This window comes from Nicotiana sylvestris, chromosome 3 (genome assembly GCF_000393655.2).
Source record: "Nicotiana sylvestris chromosome 3, ASM39365v2, whole genome shotgun sequence".
Lineage (NCBI taxonomy): Eukaryota > Viridiplantae > Streptophyta > Magnoliopsida > Solanales > Solanaceae > Nicotiana > Nicotiana sylvestris.
The window spans coordinates 175,296,892-175,316,914 of NC_091059.1; the positions used below are offsets into that span (position 1 = coordinate 175,296,892).

A 20,023-nucleotide genomic window follows, 5' to 3' on the forward strand; every position below is an offset into this window, starting at 1 on the left:
AGCAATGCGACGAGGACACTGCCTCCACACATGCCCAAACTCTCCATACTCAAAACAACTCCCAGGTGCTGGAGAAGGGGACTGAAGGGAACCCCTCGCACCGGAGTGACCAGCTGATGCACTCGGCATAGAAGAACCCTGAGCTGACGGGGCACGAGATGACTCTGGGCTGGAAGGGCGCTGAGTGATGACTGACCCTGCTGAGTCCCATGATAACCACAACCTGAAGATGCCCCGCGATACTCTGGACGGGCCGACTGAGCAGGCCTGAAAGGATGACCTCTACCATGCTGGAATTGACCCCTCAAAGGAGAACCACTGTAACTGCCAGATCCTCGAGGCCTCTTGGCCTCCCTCTCCTCTCGATCCTGACGGCGAACCGTCTCAATCTCGCGAGCGATATCCACCACCTCACGTAGCACCCAATATTTTCTCCCTGGTTATAAGAATAAGAAGATGGTAGTTAAGGCCATCAACAAATCTCCCGATCCTCTCGCGATCTATCGGAACCATCCAGACGGCACGACAAGCCAACTCACAAAACCTTGACTCATACTGTGACACAGTCATATCCCCCTACTTCAGCCACTCAAACTGTCTATGCAACACCTCTCTACGGTACTGCCGTACATACTTGTCCAAGAAAGAGTGGAGAACTCCTACACTTAATTTTCGTTTAGATGAACTCCTACTTAATTTTCGTTTAGATGAAACTCAGTTCTAAACCATGGATGTTCAAATTCAATTATTATGTTTTGAACAGAAAAAGTGAGTGAAAATCTAGGGTTTTAAGTGCAAAATTTATTCTCTACTCTTGAGTTTTCTTCTTCGATTTTCTGTTCGCATTTCAAATTTTAGAAAGAAAAAAAATACAAAAAGAGATGTACAAAGATATTAAGTTTTCTTCTCTGATTTTCGGCTATTACTCCTCTCATTTTGGAGTTAAGTTTCTTTTATATACATAGGTATAAAACAAAAAAAAATTATTTTAGTTTCTGCCATGTTGTTCTTCATTCATGGATCTTGCTTGAGCTTGGTTGGTGTTTCACGGGTTCGGACGTGATTGTTCGAGAACGAAGTTCACGATTCCGAGTTCAGTTAGTCGCTTTTTTCCTCGCTTGAATTTTGGAGTCAAAATATGTGTAGTTGTTGATTCTTCAATTTCTATTAAGGAAAGTTTTGGCTTAACAGGTCAATTTCTATCACTCCCTTTCTATTTTAACTAACTAATTGTGAATCGAACTTCAAAATGAGCCGTTTAAGGATAAGCCGAGTTTGGGGTATAAATTGTTTAGTTAGATAATTGATTTCTTTACGAATCCATTCATTTAAAATTAAGTAAAGCTTTCTTGTTGACTCTATGGATTTGTTTTAGAGTTGCCCTTTAAGAGAATATCTTGATAACGAATTAGTTGGAAAGTCTTTCTTCACTAAAACAGTATGTTGTTGGATTTCGCTTTTGATTAGAGCCGTATTGGGTGCTTCTGGTTTGGTACTGAATTAACATTTTGTTACCTAGTTCAAGGAGGTGAATTTCTGTGGATTAACTGCTGGTTCTAATTCCTAACAGTTCAATGATTGTTGATGCTGCTCTGTAGCTACGAACATTAATATAATATATTTATAGTAGGTGCTAGTTTAAATATGTATTCTCTGTTTGCTAAATCCAAATGCTAGTGTAGTAACCTGTGAACTCACAACTTAACTGGGTCAAGTATTTCCTTATCTTCCCTGCTAGATTTCTTCCACCTCTAAATTTGGAGTTGTGCAATCATTGTGAGCTTATCATGCTTTAGTCTCTTCATTCGCTGTACTCATGTGTTTCATGTCAGTTAAATGTCTTTATATGCCCCTACCTAAGAATTTTATGTCCTTTATGCTGGTAGTGTTAATAGCAAAATAAGAACTTGTGAAAATTAATTGTGGAATTGGTATTCTTTTACTGTTTCAGTGATTTCTCTGTTTAAAGATATTGATTATTGATTTTTTCAAAAGGTAGTGTCTCAAGTATTCTGGATTTTCTTCTTAGAATTACATGTTTGTCAAATATACAGAGGCTTCCTTTTTATGATTTGGGTTAACAAGAGTCCATATCATTTGTGTTAAGTATACGACATAAATAACTGTACCAATTGTTGATATTAGTTATGTTATATATTTTGTTTGAATGTAATATATTTCTTGCAATTTCTTGTGGTTTTGAATGAGGCAGTTTTGATGTGCTGCGTGACTCGCTGGGCTTGGTGCAAACTGAGTTTCCACACAATGTATATTGTGTAGCAGGAACACAAGTAAGCTCTTTTTTATTGCTTCAGTTGTTTTTGGATAGAAATATCATGAATGCTGATTATTTTAAGTCAAGAGCCGCTGCCATTTAGATTTCTTATAATATGAGAAGGAGGATCAGTTCTATACGTTGTAGCAACCTTTTTTTTATAAGCAAAAGTAATTACTAATTTTTTGTACATTGCAGAAATTCCTTTTGTTTTAATTGCTGTCTTCCACTCATTTTTCAGATTTTTTTGTAACCAAGTTGTAGTTAGTTATACGACATATTTGCTTACTAATGTCAGCCTTATAAAGAAAACTTAATTGTTAACTAATGTCACTGTTTCTTCGTGTATAGTATAGAATTCCTCTTTCAATTAGTAGGGAAAATGAAAGTGAAAACCCAAAATTTGCTCTCACCATTTGAGTTAGAGTAGATTAAAGCTCTTGAAACATGCTTTTCTCATTCTTACAGGCAGAGAAAAGTTCTTGGAATTCGATTGGAATTTTTAAGTTATCTAATATATCTGGAAAAAGGCGGGACTTGGTGCCAGACAAGAAAGGTGATGAAACTGATATGGCTTCCTTTTCTTCTTCAATTATCAAGAGTACTAATGTTTGCAAAATAAAATTGATGAACTGAGAGTTCTTCTAGAGGTAATTTAGTATGTTAAGTGTATTGCTCGTTGAAGTTTCTTTAAGTTTGTACTTAAGACTAAGTTTGTGGTTATTTTGATCCGGTATGTGTGTGCACTTAAGATCTTGTTATTTCTCTGTATGAATAAATGTCTCCCTTTCACATTTCATCAAGTCCTAGTTTTCTGATTTATCTAACTTCTACTCTCACCATTGCATATGCATGGTCATTAAGTGGCGATAAGCAGGATTATCAATAAACAGAAGTCATAAAAAATAGAAAGCTACTATCCATGATCAAAGTTAAACTGGTCCTTCTTAGTTCTAATTCTGAAGTTTGGATATAGATCTTGATCATTCTTCAATATGGCTTTGGCTTGCCTTGGCAACGAAATAACCTCAATGAAGAATATCTCTTGTTTCTCCTTTACTCCAATATTAGCTAGAGCATCTGCTACACAATTGTCTTCCCTGTAGAAAAATCTTATATGAAATCAGCCTCTGGTAAGCAATTGAGTGATCTGCTCTCTGACTGGCCACAAAACCTTGGTGTCTCCTTTAATAAAATTCACTAGAATCATATAGTCTGTCTCTATTATCACAGTCATCATCCGGTTCGTCGTGGGTGACACACCATTGCAGTCCTTTTTTTAGCGAATTCACTAGGCGATGTGCCTAGCGCTAGTTTTTATATATATAGAAAATAAAAAAAAATCAAAATATATTGTCAAGAGATCTTAAATGATGAAAGAAATAAAACTTGACAATTACATGAATCCTATTACCAGTGTTGAGCTGTGAACTCGTCACTGGTATCACAAATTGCATAATAAAAAGACTAAGAAAATGAATTATAAAAACTAGCCATTGAAAAATTACAGTCCAACTGCGCTGATTGCATATATAGCCCCCAATTCCTTGCATATTTAGCACTGCCCGTATTGCATTGATATGAAGCTCCATTTTATGATCTCGTGATACCATTTCTATTGACTTACCATTCCAATTATCCAATATGTCCTCCCAGTAACAATAGCATGTATTCCAATGATCCAAGCGGCTTATATTGTTACCAAGAAGTACTGCCCTTAACTGTTGACTGACGCTGTCTTTGCCTTCACTTTTGCTTGATATCAATCTGCATTCTATTGATATTCTTGCATATAATCCCTCCTGGATTGTCATATTATTACATCGCAATGAGATATACGCCCAGTTTGTATCTAATGCATCCAAAATATGTTGCCAAAATTGCCATGTCGCATGTCCTGTCCAAAGTTGCACCACCTTGCTGTTTTTGTGCCCAAAATCGCGTGTATTCCTTTTGCATTTTCTTGATATCTTTGCATGATTTGCCAGCTGGGTTGGTAGATTATTTTGCTGCACTGTGATTTTTCAACGTGCAATATTTATTTTATCAAGAGACCATCGCCAACTCCAGTAGTATGCATGATTATTTATGTGAAAAAAATGGGCATCAGAACTGCCCCTTCTTATCCTCTCTGTTATGTTTGTGCTCATCCATGATTCCCCCTCAATGGACCGAGTACCTAGTACTAATACCACCAGGTGAAGATTCCTCATGAGATAAGGCATAGCCACAGTAACGTCCCCTGCAAAAAAGAAAACTTCGTTAGTGAAAATTTTCATCACCTTGTTCTCCTCCCTAAGGACTTGAGCATGATAGATGACTGTGACATTTCCTTCAGAAACACATTGTTCTTCCTTGTATATTGCCTGGCCCCCGATATGATTTGTTGAAGTTGTAGACTGGAACGTGATTACGATCCACAAACCCCAAATTCCACAAACCCCAAATTCCACGTGCATGCTTAACAGTTTCCACTATACACCAGTTGTGTATACAGCTGAAGAAAAATATTTCAATGAATGCATGTATTTTCCAGTGCTGATTAGAGTGAACTCTGATGTATTCCAGTTCATGTGCCTTTGAGTTGTCTATATGTATTTGTATCTCCTCCCATGAAGCCCCATTTGATCCTAGGATTATTTGGTAATAGCACCTGCATACCACAGAAAATCTGATCAGCAGTGTGCTCCTTCCTTTCCTTGCTGCTATGCTTGTGCTCATCCATGATTTCCCTTCAGTGGAATGAGTACAATGTGCTAATACCACCATTTGAAGGTTCGTCAATAGATGAGGCATAGCCACAGTAATGTTCCCTGCAAAATAGATGAGGCATTGCAATCCTTATAGCATAGCTGGTTAAATTTTTATTTTTTCATCTCTTTTGATACTCACAGGTGGTTAAACTTTTATTTTCTAGTTTACTAGATAAGTTTCATGTTTTTTTGATACTTTTGAACATTGTAGAACAAATTTGACAGCGATGACATAAATGATCAATGAGATCATGTCTTGAAACATATGAGAAAATTATGGAACAATTGGAGAGGATTGTTGCGCAAGGATGTTAAGTCGAAGCCATTTCGTGATGCTCTAAAAGATGTGCCAAATGAGGTAGACAAGAGTGATTGGGAATGGTTTGTCAAGGAGCAATTTTTTAACTGAAATTTTTTAGGTATGATATCGTAGCTATTTATTAACATCTTGTAATATTAAGTGGCTGGCCATAATTTTTCAATGTATTTTCAATTTAGGAAAAAAGTGCAAGAAATTCAGTCAATAGGTCTAAGTTGAGTATGTCTCATCGTACGGGTAGGAAGCCAATTAGAGAGATCATTTATGAATTGGTGAGTAATCCTCCAGATGTGGCAACTATATTTTTTGAAACTCGTAAGAAGGACAACAAGTTTGTTGAACCTGAAACCAATGAAAAATATGTATATTTATTGATAATTTTTATTTTACATCATTAGTTTACGTTGTTGCAGTATTTAATTAAATTATCTTTCATTTTATAGGTTAAAATCCAAGAAGTGGTGCAATCTGAATCATCTCTTACAAACATTCAGGTTGTAGAGAGGTGCTTTGAACCTCAATGCAAGAGTTATGTAGTTGGATTAGGTGCTGGGATAACCGCTAAGGAGTTGAAAGGTGGTAACTCCTCGAAAACTGCATTACTAGAGATGTCGAATGCTACTGAAAAAGAAAACGAATCACTAAAAGGACGCATGGAAGGGCTAGAGAGTAAATATGATGTGTTAGAGAGTAAATATGATGTGTTAGAGAGTAAATATGCACAGCTTGCAAGTGTTGTATTTGATCAGACTTCATCACCATCTTCAATTGAGCAATATATTGAAGCATTTAACAGGTTAGTAGATTGAAGTCCTATTGTATTCTGTGATAAAATTATTGCAATGTTCATGTGAAATTTTCTTCTTATGTTGTTCAGGTTTATGAATAAACAAATTTATAGTCATTGAAACAAGTGAATTTAAGTAAGTCACATACAATTACATACTTTTCCCCTAAACTTCCATAACAATCTGTTTCCCATTAAGTACTTTATTTTTATCCTTTGTTTAGTGATAAACCCATGTTATAAAAATCTTAGAGCCGCGTCCGCCTCTAGTCGAGGTGCGCGCTAGCTTAACCTTGCATGCACTACAATTTTAAAGAAATGTTAGTTTCAGCCAGCTTTATTACATGACTTTGATATTGTTCTAACGCTATAAACTGCTGCATAAAGTGGTATAAATCTTGCCATATTTTCATGTCCAAGACTCTGTGCCTTGATGCGGTCCTATGAAAAGGTACGGACCGTTGGGAGATGAAGTGGTACAGTTGCAGTCAAGTTCCAATTGTACAAAAATGACCCGAACTGAAACTCTGGATTGTCTAATCCTTCTTTTTCGTTTTTTCTCTACATCAATAAATTTCATGCATCCTTTATTCTTCTGGAAATTCGTTGATAAAGTAGCCAAAAAAAGAATGACTTTTTGAAAATCCTAGCTTTAATTAGGACTTGAAAATGACAGACGAAAATAAGTGGATATTGGGTATGATGATGAAAATGTTGATAGGAAGTATATATGATTGTCACCAAGTACATGTGGAGTTCCAATCACACTTGTCAATATCGTACTTTAGTCACAGCTTTAGTATCATCCTTTTGATGGAAAAGCTTTAGTGTCCATATTTTTTGAAGTGGAGGATTCCTTTACATTAGTTGCTCACATTCTGTAAAGTGTGGTTCCAAGAACCGAAATAAAAAAAGAATAAAATCATCACTAAAGTAATTTAGGAAACTACTAAGTTGCAAAAGGAACAACATGGTTGTACCTCGTACACTATCTTGAAGAAGTATAGATTAGTCATCTGGTTACTACCTTCTGCAAGAAAACATAAAAACAATTTTATATATAATACCTTCTGCAAGAAAACATAAAAACAATTTTATATATAATAGAAATTCATCAATTCAGCATCATTGGCATATGGAAAAGATCATTCCACTAATAGAGATGGAGTTAATACAACTGTAGGATGTCTTATGAAATCTAAATGTGTTGATATTGTTGTTGCTGCATCAAAAATAGCTTTTTTCATGTGCCCATTAAAAAGTTTAATTAGGAAAATTAACTCATTTTTTGTATCTCAATCGCCTATCCCCGTGATCTGTAGAATTGCAAGAAGCTGGATACAGGATTTGCTTTCCAAAAAGTGTCGTCGTGCAGGTTTTAATGTAATAGGATTTAGTGATGTAAAATTATATGTCATTAGTCAGTCTTATGATCATTGTACACAAACAGAGAAAATTTAATGAAGCCTTTCAATGAAGCCTTTAATGGAATTATTAAGTTGTCATGCATTTGTTATGTTAACAGATCTGATTTTTCTTTATTAACTGGCATACATTTGCTCTTTCTTTTTTAGTTATTTATTCTTTGTTACTAAACTAGCATACATTTGTTATGTTAACAGATCAAATATTTGAAGTCCGAAGAACCTATCCTTGAAGAAAGTGTTAGCAAGGTGAAGTACAAGAGATTTATATTTTGTTAGGGATGATTTAAAGACACTGTACATATGATGCAATTTTATGCTTCTCTTTTAAGAATTATAAAAAATGATGTCATACAATTTAGATTGGTTTTTGGTAAATATGATACTTTAGTTCTTGTATTAACAAAGATATCAAGTATTTGGTTATTTTTGAGTGTTGTTGGGTGTGTATGAAAGCATATAAATTTTCGTAATTATATTTACTATAATTTTACATTAGATAAGGAAGATGTGGTCAATCAAAACTCTTTAACTATAAGTTTCTCAAACAGATAAATGGACATTAACGAAGGGCAGTTTGGTTCTTAAAAGTAGTTATACCTCTAACGAAGGGAATATCAGTCGCTAAAGCACTTGTAATGATTGAATTAGTTGTTGTCATTAAAGACTTTTAACGACTAGATAACAAATTAGTGAAGGGAAAATCCGGTCGTTAAAAGGGATGTATAACGACCGGAAAATTATGTCGCCACTAAAGGATATTTTACGACCGGCCTGTAATTCGGTCGTTAACTTTTAACGTCTGGGCTTTTAACGACCGGTGACGACCGGATTTTTTTTGGCCGTTAACAACCTATAACGATCGGATTTGGATTTTTAACGACCAAATTTTCCCTCGCTAAAGGCCTATTTTCTTGTAGTAAGCATCACTGCATTAGTCTCCGCTCCAATTGGTTTGACATAACTCCCTACCTCTAACTCAGACTGTGTCAAAAAACTTGGTACATACACAAAGAGAAGAATTCACCGACTCTAATGAACAGCAGACAGATCACAGACATGTTACATGCAAAATCCATCAAGTCGTGGCAGCTGCAGGCGGCCACCACCGGTGGTTGATCATGGAAATTATGAGGAGAACTAGGAGGAGAATGCTGATGTTAAGATAACCTTGATTTAGAAACTTTTCCAACCATGCTAACAGTGCAACATGTCCTATAGTGTCAGCCTTATGTGATATGCTTTGCTCTTTTAGCATTTACTATGTATATATTGACCTTATAGAAACATAATAAATGTCATGCTCATGCAAGGAAGATGCAACAAAATTAGCTGCCGCAAAGAAAAAACATTAATTTCAATCGATTTGTCACAAATTGTGTGCTATCTTGTGTTAATCACTTAACACAACTGAGTACTTAACAAACAAATGATAATTAAAGGAAGATAATTCATTTTATTGCCACAGTTCACACCCCACAGCCTAGATTAGCAGACAACTTATAGGGCTTTAAGAACTAGAATATAGATGGCAAAAGCAGCTTCAAAAAGTTTGAAGTTGGTACTATTCTCTCAAAGAAGAGACTCATTTTGTTTTCCTTTTCTTTCAGGGGGTGGGGTGCAGGGGGGATGAGAAGCAGCTGTTAAAATACGAATAGGTCATCTCATTAACATGGTTTTTGATATGGTTTGAGAACAAGGATAGCTAATACGTCACCATGCGACCAAAGTAACTGACAATTCTTATGCAAAATACCATGTAAGAGTTTCCCTTGCGAACCTGTATTAATTATGAATGTGGAAAAACATTTTGAAATGCCAAAGAGAAGGCAGATCAATAACCTTCCATTTATCTTCTACAAGAAAATGCCAGCTGGAAAGAGCTTATGTCATGCATGCAGCAAGCTAGATTCTTTTAATTTCATGGTTTTTGCATGCAGCCTTTCCATGAATGCAGGATTTGCTTTGAGCCTCTGCTTCACATATGAAGTTCGAACATCCTCTACCATTTTGTTAGCCTTTCCAGCCTCTTCAATGAGACCAAATAGAGTCCTTAGGCAGTCCTTTCTATTCTCCTCACGGTGTTCAAATCTGAGGAAAAAGAAACATTTGATTCATGGTAAGTTTCACAAACTTCAAATGGGCGTATAAAGGAGCACCAATAAGCAGCAGTCAAATACTTCCTTAAGTAACTGTTTCAACAGATAGTTACACAATAATACTCAGTTGGAAGCTAAGCCTAAACATACAACAAACCCATAACAAGATCAGACACTAGTAATCTAGATGCATCTACAATGTGACTTTACCTTTCACTGGTTATGGTAAGCTCGTCTCTCCCAGGATGATAGCGGTTTTCAACCAATTCTCTTAAGTGACGAAATTGATGCTTTGACAAACCCAACTCCTTCACCGTAACAGCCAATTTGACTTTCCTATTTTTTGGATGCCATGCATCACCACCAGGAGCAAAGACCACCCTTGTTTGCCATCTAAGAACTGGCCCTTCACCTGGCGGGTCATACAAATTCTTATTCTTATCTGGCAAAGTAGTCTCGTCAAACTGTGGAGCATCCTTCTCCATCAGTTTTGCGCACTCCACGACCACCCCATCCTCGAACTCCTTGAACAATGCATAGCCTTCTTCAAGGGTAATCTCACCTTTTTCAACCCTTTCACCTATCTCATCAAACTTAACTTCCACCTTCTTCTTAATTTCGTCTGGGTAAAATAAAACATCCAATGAGTCAAGGAATCCAAATACAAAATAGATTGGGATGTCAAATAGATCAACAAAAACTGACTCTACAATCTGTAAAAGACAAGTTCAGGTATTGTCCTAAAGAGACAACATTAGGTGAAACTGAAATAATATAAAGGTTGCAACTTCATACAAGCTATCAAAAAATTAGGAAGCAAGGATATATATATAGCTGACTGAAGAGTTAAAGAATTTTGTTATGAAGGTAACATGTAATTTGCTCAATCAAGAAATTTTAATTTACTTTTTCATTGTTCTACCACACCTCTTTGAGATTTAACCATTCTTTTCTTAACTACACCAATTTCATAAGCCTAGTGGGAAAAAATTAGAAAACGAAAATTTATATAACTATAAAACTTACTGTGGAAATCTTACCCTGGGCCCATCAAAGTTTCGGCATTATCAGTAGGATAGCTGAATTGGAGCATAGATATTATTTTTAATTGTTAACTGGAGCAAGGAAATTATGCACCTGCCTAATATGAAAAACTTTTCAAGAAGTCAATAGAGCATTCAAAAGTAGTACCAGGTAGAATTTTATCCCAGCTAAGCATCTCCTGCAAAATTTCCACACACTCCTTCGTATCCCTAAGATACCCATGCTCGTAGCCTCTTTTATCATATCATCCCACTTTCTGTCACCCATGTTGAAGAATTGATCAGACGCCATTCTCTTTTTCACTAAATCCGTTGTGTCATACAAATCTTCAATCTCTTCATCAGTGGAGTGAGCGTCCTCGAAATCCGATTCAATCTCTTGGTCATTTACATCATCCAGGGTTTCATTTGAAGCTCCTCCATTAACTCATCATCTGTATGCTCATGCTTTCTCGTTAATTTCCTCTTTAAAATTGCTTCAAGAATTGACGGAGGCGCCTCTTCATTGCCTTTGTTGAAGTACTCCTCAATCCGCGTCTTCAACTCTACAGCAGATATAACAAACGAGATTACTTAATATGAAAACAAAGATACCGATTTAAATTTAAAATATATAATCCCCGATCTTATACAACAAAGTACTCCTAAAGGAATATCCATTGGACAGAACGCCATGAAAGTTGAAAAACAACTTTTTTTTTCTGGGACATTGCAATTGGAATAACAAACATAGAGACGATAATAAACTAGAACCCAGAATTCTATCCTTTAAACTGTCTCCAATATCTTATTGTCAGCAATCAGAATCAATTATTTTCTTTTTTTCAATAACAGCAGCTTACGCATCTCAACTATTCCACCAAGTACCTATTACCTCCCACCAACACTTATCGGGTAACTAATCATCAATCCTAGCAAGAGAGATCCATTAAATTACTGATTAACCAGAAAAATCACTCTTTTTAAAAAATTTAACCAGCAAAATCGCTAAATAATGCAGTTTCCTAGTATACTACATGCATCATAGACCAAAAACTAATTTCGTCCATACTTTTTTCAGCGAGGAAATTAACCCCACAACCCCATTTTCTCATATTTCAGAAATTACCGCTGAACCCCCAAAAAAATATGAAGATCAGAAAATACAAGGTTTCTCACCTTTGTTGTTGATATCTTCAACATTGAGAGAGACCTCTTTCTTTGTGGATTCAACCAAGCTAGTCTCGGGCTGAGGGCTTGGTTCAGATGAGTTCTGATTCGATGAATCATTTTCTGATGATGAGAAGAATCTAAACTTTGAGGGGGAAATGAGAAATAACTGGGGAGTGTATGATTCTAGCTGCTACTGTTGATATAATTCAGATTTGATTTGAAGTTATGAGAGAGATGGAAGTTGCGAGAGCACAGAGAAAGAGCTCGTCTCATGGCTTTAGGGTTTAGCGTCTCTCTCTAAGTTTCAGCTTTTTCTCGGGTTTTAGGAGGGGTTTTTGTTCTTCACCTTTTCCGAATTTCCTCACATCTAACAGTTTCGTCTCTCGTTTGGTTCTTCAGCAAAAATGAAGAATTTCAGTGAAGGCCATTTGGATAAAAGCCCAATCTGATTGCAACGGAGCTTTTGCATCTATACCCGATTTTGGGGTTACAATTGGAGCTATACCCATTTTGTAAAAAATTTGCAAGCCTAATCATTTTACGATCAACTTCAAACTTATCGAGTCTAAGTATAATTCACTTAAGGCCAACTAAATCTAAAGTTAATTTTTGCACTTAAGATGTACTTAAGGCCAAATAAGTATGAAGTGCAACAAATATTTTTATGCACTTAAGGTCAGAGAGGTCTGAAGTAAAAAAATTGCACGTAAGATGTACTTAATGTCAAATAAGTCTGAACTGAAAAAATTGCACTTCAAATTCACTTAAGGTCAGGTAGTTCTGAAATGCAACCAATGATTGTATAAAATATTATATAAGAGAAAGTAATTACCTTGTGATTTGTCCTCTACCTGACAGGAAGCCAAAGATCAAAAAATGCATTTTGTTCTTGTTTTACTAGAATGCCATCTTTAGCTTCTTAGATAACTACTTTTCTTAGAATACTAAAAACACTAATAGAATGAGGCTTTCATTTGGGCATGTCCCCTTGTTAATTTGTACAGAGATGCTCAATATAATCAACATATGTATGGAAAGAACTTTCGATGTTCTACTCTAGTAAATATGCCAATGCCATAATGTGGTTTAACTTAATTCATAGCACTGCCCAGGGTCTTATATGGTGTCAGGGACTATTTGAATTTACTTCCAGCAACAATTAAAACGCTTTCGCAGATACTATATCCTGAACTTTGACGTATCTTTTAAGTTGTCAAGTTGCACCTACACAATTAACAGATACATGATTTTGCCTTTGCTTTGTTTCTATGCTGGCACTTAATTCACTTCCATTATTTTTGCAGTAGATGATTTTAGCTTTTTGTCTTTACTTTGTATCAGTTTTCAGATGAAGCCTTTTAAAGAAAAAATAAATGTAAATATTTCTTCCAAGCAGTAAGCTTATGCTTTTACGATTGATGGAAGGATGCATGATGCATGATGCTGATGTTTCAACACTTAGACAAACTCTAATCGCATATGTTTTGGAACTAGAAGGAACTTGTAATATTGCACTATGAGGTGCTTGGTTTCTGCCCTCCATGCCATGAACATGAATAATGTATATGATGTGACATTTTATGTGGTTGAGTTCTTATAGTATCATTGAGGATTCAAGTATAGTGATTTGGTCCCATATAGACATTTTATTTGTGACATCCAAAACCTTATGAGAATTTTGTAGGAACAACTAGAGTAAATAGTTAGGTCGGGCACATGCCATCTAGTTTAAAAATAGACCAGAGTCTTTATACTATCCAAGTATAATTTGCTTTCCACTCAACAAGCAACAAGCGCACCCAACTTAGGCCCGTTTTGGCCATGAGTTTTGCCAAAATAAATTTGGGATTTATTTTCAAAACTCATGTTTGACCATAAATTTTTCCCACATTTTGGCCAAATTCCAAATCCTAAATCCCATGATTTTGGGCCAAAATCCTAAAACTTGGAATTATATATGTGTTTTTCCAAAATAAAGTTGAAAAATATATTTTGAAAACATATGTCCAAACACATTTTCATCTTCAAACCAAACTTCACCCAAATCAGATTTTTCAAAATAAATTTGAGATCTATGGCCAAACGCTAGCTTAATTTCAAGAATAGTTAACCCAATAACCTTCATCTAGACTGTAGAATGTGAATGGTTATTTGAAAAGATTGCAATCCTCTTTCACATAACTTTCTTTCTAACTGCTAAAAAGTAGGACTAATGACTATGTTGCATTTTCCTAAATTATTGTAAGTTAACATTGGTATAAACATCCGTGCGGGTAAGTATGATAGACGCAAAGCTCCAAAAGTATTTCAATTTCTATCATTAGCCCAAATGGACTAATGAAAAAAAAAAAAAAAAGGAAATAACAAGTGTCTGCAATTTGGACATAATACACCACCATGTTCTCGGCTATAGAACATGTACAAGTCATCTGTATTTTATAACATCTTACATTGGATTGAGCCTGTTCAATGCACAGTACAGTTGAGGAACTTAGAATTATTTGGTCCTCTTTCTTATGTATTCTCCTTTTGGTTAACTCCCACCACAATGGTGATCTTTATAGAAAAGAGAAAAAACAGCAAGATATATAAAGATGGAATTACATCGACAAAAACATGAAAATACAAAAAATTAATACTCTAAAAACTCGCTCGATGACAATCATGGATCTATAACCTTGTATTCTCAATGGTTAATCAATTGCAGTACTCATACAGGTACAAATTACTCTGTGCTTCAATTCAATCGGAGTTGGACCCTTTATCAGCAGCATCATGCTGTCGGGGTTGGGCTTGAAGGTCATTCATCAATTCCTCATCTGATTCCTCACTTTTTCCAGCCAACTTTCTTTTCAGTATGGCTTCAAATATTGATGGGAATGCTTCTTCATCTCCTTCAAAGAACTTATCTATCTGCCTCTTCAGCGCTGCAATAATAGGACAAGAAATCAATTTTAGATATAAATTCCATCCTTGTTTCAACCATATGTCTGTAACTGAGACAATACCTAATGGGGAGGACCATTAACTGGGAAAGCTATGAGTTACATGTAAAGGTTGATATCTAACTAGTGCTAATTCACATAGGCGGAGCCAGGATTTGAACCTTATGGGTTCGGAATTGTAATCATGTTAAGTTACTGGGTTCTAAATTAATAATTAGTACATATTCAATGAATTTCTTAAGATAAATACATAATTTGAACAAAAGTTACTGAATTCGGCCGAACCCGCATCCCGTACTCAACCTACGCCCCTGCTAATTCACCTCAAACTAGTGTTAATGACAATTACTTCCAATAAAGAAAAAAAACTGAAGTCAAATATAAATATCAATACAATTAATCGAATAAAGTAATTTCTGCTTAGCCTTTATCCTCTTTACTCAATGCTTCAGTTGGAACTTCCATTTTTCTTTTGTCAATCCAGTTATTTTGGTAGAAATTTGACAACTTTACTCTCAAACAACTCATATTTCAAGATTTAGTAAACTCAAATTTTCCGGGAGAAGGGGAGGAAATTCAAAATGAAAACACGGAAGTGTTCCCAATAATGAAAGATGAATAGAGTCGTGAAAATCAAATTTTCTGACAATTGAAACACAAAATTACGATCTCGAAACAAGCTAAACTATTAACTTCTTTTTTGGAACTAATGAATCACCTTTATTGCTGATATCATCTTCATCGTGAAGGCTATTATCATTGCTATCACGAGTATGACCCGAGTTTGATCCAGCAAGAGGTTGATTAGGGCTTTTGGAAGAGAAAAGTCTATAGTTGGACCAAAATGAAGTGGTAGCAGGGCAAGGATTCGGCATTAACAAACTGCGCGAATAGAGGTAAACATTTCTTGCAACGGATGGTTTCATCTCGATCTTCTTCGCGTTAGGGTTTTTGTTCTTCAGCTTTTGCAAATTTCCTTACCGGTTCAACAGTTTAGTTTCTCGTTCGGTTCTTCACCAAAAATGAAGAATTTACATAGAAGGCCATTTGGATAAAAGCCCAATCTGATTGTGGCGCACGCAGATAAAAATTGCACGGGTCGCCCTATTTGATCGCCCCCATTTAACCTATATCTCACTTTTTTTTAAAGTTTTAATTTGTACCCATATTTTAAACAATTTCAGCCCCATTTTTCCTCTTCCTTCTCCTCCTTTGTTTTCTTTTTTTCTTCTTCTTCTTTCTTCTTCTACTGATGTTGGTGCTGCTATGAAACCTCAGTTCATGGGATAATTGTCATAAATATGTTTATTAGATTATTTAATAACAAATTATAAATAATTACGTAAGTTAGTAGACAATAATTTGTGAATATTTCCACGTACGTAAGTTAGTAGATAATGATAATTATGTTCTTTTAACATTTATTGTTTCCAAAATTTATGATTTAGATACTGTTGACAATCTAATTATTTATCTAATATGTTATATAGATTATAGTGCTGAAGTTTTTACAAATGAACTAAATAACTTCAGCATCTTCTGCTGAAGTTTTTGAAAAAACTTTTACGATAAAGCTAATGCATCCATGACAAAAAAAACTTCAGCTTTTAGTGCTGAAGTTTTTACAAATGAACTAAATAACTTCAGCATCTTTTGCTGAAGTTTTTGAAAAAGTTTTTCCATGACAAAAAAACGTCAGCTTATTTAGTGCTGAAGTTTTTATAAATGAACTAAATAACTTCAGCATCTTCTGCTGAAGTTTTTGAAAAAGCTTAATGACAAAACTAATAAATCAGGGACAAAAAAAACTTTAGCTTATTTAGTGCAATTACAAATAAAAACTTCAGCAAATAGAGAATAAAACTTCAGCCACTATGCTTAAGTTCAACAATTACAAACAAAAACTTCAGCAAATAGAGAACAAAACTTCAGCTACTATGCTTAAGTTCAGCAATTACGAACAAAAAGTTCAGCACACTTGCTACTTCAGGTCCGTCTACTAGAATGCTGAAGTTTTGCGTGATTGCCTTTGCTACTTTAGCCCCGTATGCTGAAGTTCGCGAAAAAGTGGATATGCTTGTAATATTTTTTGCAAAACGGGCACAAGCTAAAACGTAACCCAAAAAACGGGTATACATGCAAATCCCCCGCAGGCTGATTTCCGTAAATATCCCTTTTTGGGCGTTTAGATTGTGTTTTTATTTTTAAATATGGTGCAAATATAGCCTTGAATAATTATTTCTCCGACAATATTAGACTCAAGTAGAATATTTGCTCATATAATTTTCAGTTTGCTCACACAATATTAGGCTGTGGACTAGCATTTGCTATATCTTACAAAATTGTAGACGTGGTCTAACGTTTTCTCATAAGATTTTTAGTTTGCAAAACAGATATTTAGACCATAATTTAAAGATCCATTAATGATAAGATAAATAAAAAGAAAGTCAATGTATTTACTAAATAATTAATACGAAAAGGTACAACCAGTGAAAACTTCATTTCAACGCATGATAAGATGTAATATGTGATTTACCAATCGTTTATATTATTTGGGCCTAGATGTAATTAAAAGAAGAGTTAACACAATAGCTGTCCACCCAACTAATTAAACTAAAAATAATCGATGGAGGTATAATATATGCATAATTAATGTATTATATGTATGATTAATGTATAATATATGTATATGATTAGAAAAAGTAAACAATGAATATTGTCGACTATTTGTGTAAAGATCCCTAATTAAAAAGGAATACTTTATATAAGAAATATATTATATTTAGATTATTTATAAAATTGTATTATCTTTAAATATGGAGTAACATTACAAATTTAACATAATTGAGTAGTTTAAAATTTAATAATTCGTTAAATTTGTAAAATTTACTAGTGGAGGGATCAAAAGTGTATATCTTAATTAGGTGAAGGTTGAATATGCTTGGCAGATATTTATAAGAACCAAAATAATTTTTTAAAATATTTCAGGGACTATATATATATATAAATAGGAAAACTGAGGTGGCGTGCCTCTATAGCTAGTATTTCTATTTATCTATTTTGTCAATTTTTAGTCTTTTCTCCTTTGTGAAATTATTTAAAAAATGTTTCACTAAAGAAAATTCAACAGTCACTTCTTCTCCCTAAAAAAACGGTTACTTCCTTTAACTCTCTTAATTAGACCTCCATTCTCTTCCTCCATTTTCTTCTTCCAAAAAGAACCTTTGCTTCCTTTAATTCTCTTAATTAGGCCTCCATTTCTTTATCTCCTTTTTCCTTATCACTTTACCTCTTCTTCCTCCTTTCTCCACAGGCAATAATCAAGGTAAATATCCTCTTTCTGTCTTTTGAAATTTATTTTGTTGGTATTTAGTGTATCTTTATTTCCAGTATATTGAATTTCGGTTGGATTTTAGATTCATTTGGGTAATTATCAGTGTGCTTCATTTTCTTTGGTATGTTTAATAATAACTATTTTACTTTCCTTTTACTCAAATTGATTTTCTGATGATTAGTTGTGTACACTTTGCATCTTCGTCCGTTTTTCATTTGTTCCCTTCACATTTCCGGCTTTGCTCGATTTCTATGTTAGTTCGTTCTTTGTGCGACGCTTCTATTTATATTTGGTCTATGTTTCTTTTGACTGTATGGTCCTTCATATTGATCGATTTTTTGTATTTTCTCTAGCTTCTTAGAGTTACTCGACTATCAATTCTTACTATGGCTATGACATAATTGACTTTTGGGACATTCTCTAATTTTGGTTACCTTCTTTAATCAAATTTTAAAATAGTAAATTTGACTCTTACAATAAGACTAAAACTGGATATATCTATATACGTGTAATTAATATACATAGGAAAAAATAGGTTATAAAATTTGTTAAAGATATTATTCATAGATAGAATATTAAACTTGAATAAGCTTTCATTATCTTTGATATGAACGCAAGAAGCATTTATGACTTTGTTGGCAAGAATGCGCAGTTGCATTAGAAGCCAAACTACTTTGAAATGAAAGATTGAAAATATAATGTCTTAGATTTTTTTAATCACAAGTTCAAGAGTTCTATATTTGATGCAAAAAGTTGCTAAGAACCAGAGTATGACATGAAGCTACTATTCAAGATATGTAGTCCTTTGCCTATGTAATAACTTATTTCTTTTGTGGTAAGGCAGAGATAATTGTTGTATATAAAAATTGTGAGAGGCTCTATATTTGACATGATAGACTAAAACGGGACACCATAACACAAAGAAAATTTATCTTTAAGGATACAATTTTACTCTTGGTTAATTTAGTTACTAATCAAATCCAGCTTTAGTTGGAATTATTTTTTCCTATATTAATGGCTATTTTTTCTACACCCACAGGATTCAGGAAATTTCAACAATATAAGTTATTTCTCTTTTCTTGTGAGCTTTTGTTTGATATTGTTATATTTACATGACAAGTGTTGTAATATATGTGGATATCTTTTGGTGAATAGGTCATGCCATTCATTAGGAATTAGTCAAGAGAAGTCCCATTGGTGTAGAAGAAGTTGATATACATTGTCTCTCCCTTCTTCTCCTACATTCCCCATGGAAGCAATAAAAATACTGCTACAGATGGAAGTTTTTGCTGTTGTGATAGTGAAGTAAAACTGCAAATTATTGTAAAGAAGTTGGGGGTTTATGCTGGAGTTTGTTGTGAATAAGAAAAGAGAGTTTTATTTCTACTCCATTATTGCACATATTTGATTATTTTTTTTTTTGTTGAAGAAAGTTCTTCCATATCTCTTAAACCAATTGAAAAAGGCATCGATTAAAAGATTATGATAATTCATTAATTTTGCTTGAATATATATATACACACACACAAATCTGGTGGTAGGAAGATTGAGCCGCCATGGTGAGTGTATACACGTGTTTTTCTCGAAAAACTATGGCTCTTAGCGGAGGTTGAATTAGAAGCTTAAATGTGGTAATTCTCCACTTAAGAAAAGAAATGTAAATGACATTTGCTATGAATAAAAAAGATACCACAAATTGCAAAAAAGGTATCTTTTGGAATTCTTAAAATTAGATATAGGAAAAATTAGAGAAAAAGATTAAATTATAAGTTGTGTCTGAAAAGCACTTGAGAATAGAAAATAACGTAAGAAAACATTTTATCTAAAATCTAATAAATGTTAATGTTTTAACTAATCAAAAGAAATATGGACTTCTTGAGATGTTTTAGAAG

The 20,023-nt window shown here is 34.3% G+C and overlaps 2 protein-coding genes, 1 long non-coding RNA gene and 1 pseudogene across 13 annotated transcripts; 2 read left to right on the plus strand and 2 right to left on the minus strand.

Moving 5' to 3' along the window:
* Positions 1-463: 463 nt before the first annotated feature.
* Positions 464-7,995, plus strand: LOC104227498 (uncharacterized). Of its 11 annotated transcripts, none has more exons than XM_070171211.1 (8): positions 464-618; positions 2,213-2,291; positions 2,744-2,925; positions 5,240-5,447; positions 5,527-5,619; positions 5,791-6,143; positions 6,225-6,270; positions 7,757-7,995. In XM_070171211.1, exons 5-7 carry the CDS (start codon positions 5,569-5,571, stop codon positions 6,253-6,255), a joined length of 435 nt encoding a protein of 144 aa, XP_070027312.1. In that variant the 5' UTR covers positions 464-618; positions 2,213-2,291; positions 2,744-2,925; positions 5,240-5,447; positions 5,527-5,568; the 3' UTR covers positions 6,256-6,270; positions 7,757-7,995. The 11 variants fall into 11 exon arrangements, 9 of the variants coding, with proteins under 9 accessions (XP_070027312.1, XP_070027311.1, XP_070027304.1 ...); XM_070171210.1 differs by having other exon boundaries at positions 476-618; positions 2,744-2,831; XM_070171203.1 differs by having other exon boundaries at positions 478-1,191; positions 2,744-2,831.
* A 1,206-nt stretch (positions 7,996-9,201) lies between these two features.
* LOC104227532 (uncharacterized) lies at positions 9,202-12,361 on the minus strand (annotated as a pseudogene).
* Positions 12,362-14,229: 1,868 nt separating this feature from the next.
* Positions 14,230-15,839, minus strand: LOC104227513 (uncharacterized). Its single transcript, XM_009779774.2, has 2 exons — positions 15,516-15,839; positions 14,230-14,779 (listed from the first exon to the last, which is right to left on the minus strand). The coding sequence occupies exons 1-2, from the start codon at positions 15,721-15,723 to the stop codon at positions 14,595-14,597; spliced, it is 393 nt and encodes a 130-aa protein (XP_009778076.1). The 5' UTR covers positions 15,724-15,839; the 3' UTR covers positions 14,230-14,594.
* A 2,197-nt stretch (positions 15,840-18,036) lies between these two features.
* Positions 18,037-19,527, plus strand: LOC138886945 (uncharacterized). Its single transcript, XR_011405909.1, has 2 exons — positions 18,037-18,122; positions 19,287-19,527. It is a non-coding gene; the product is annotated as an uncharacterized lncRNA (long non-coding RNA).
* Positions 19,528-20,023: the final 496 nt, after the last annotated feature.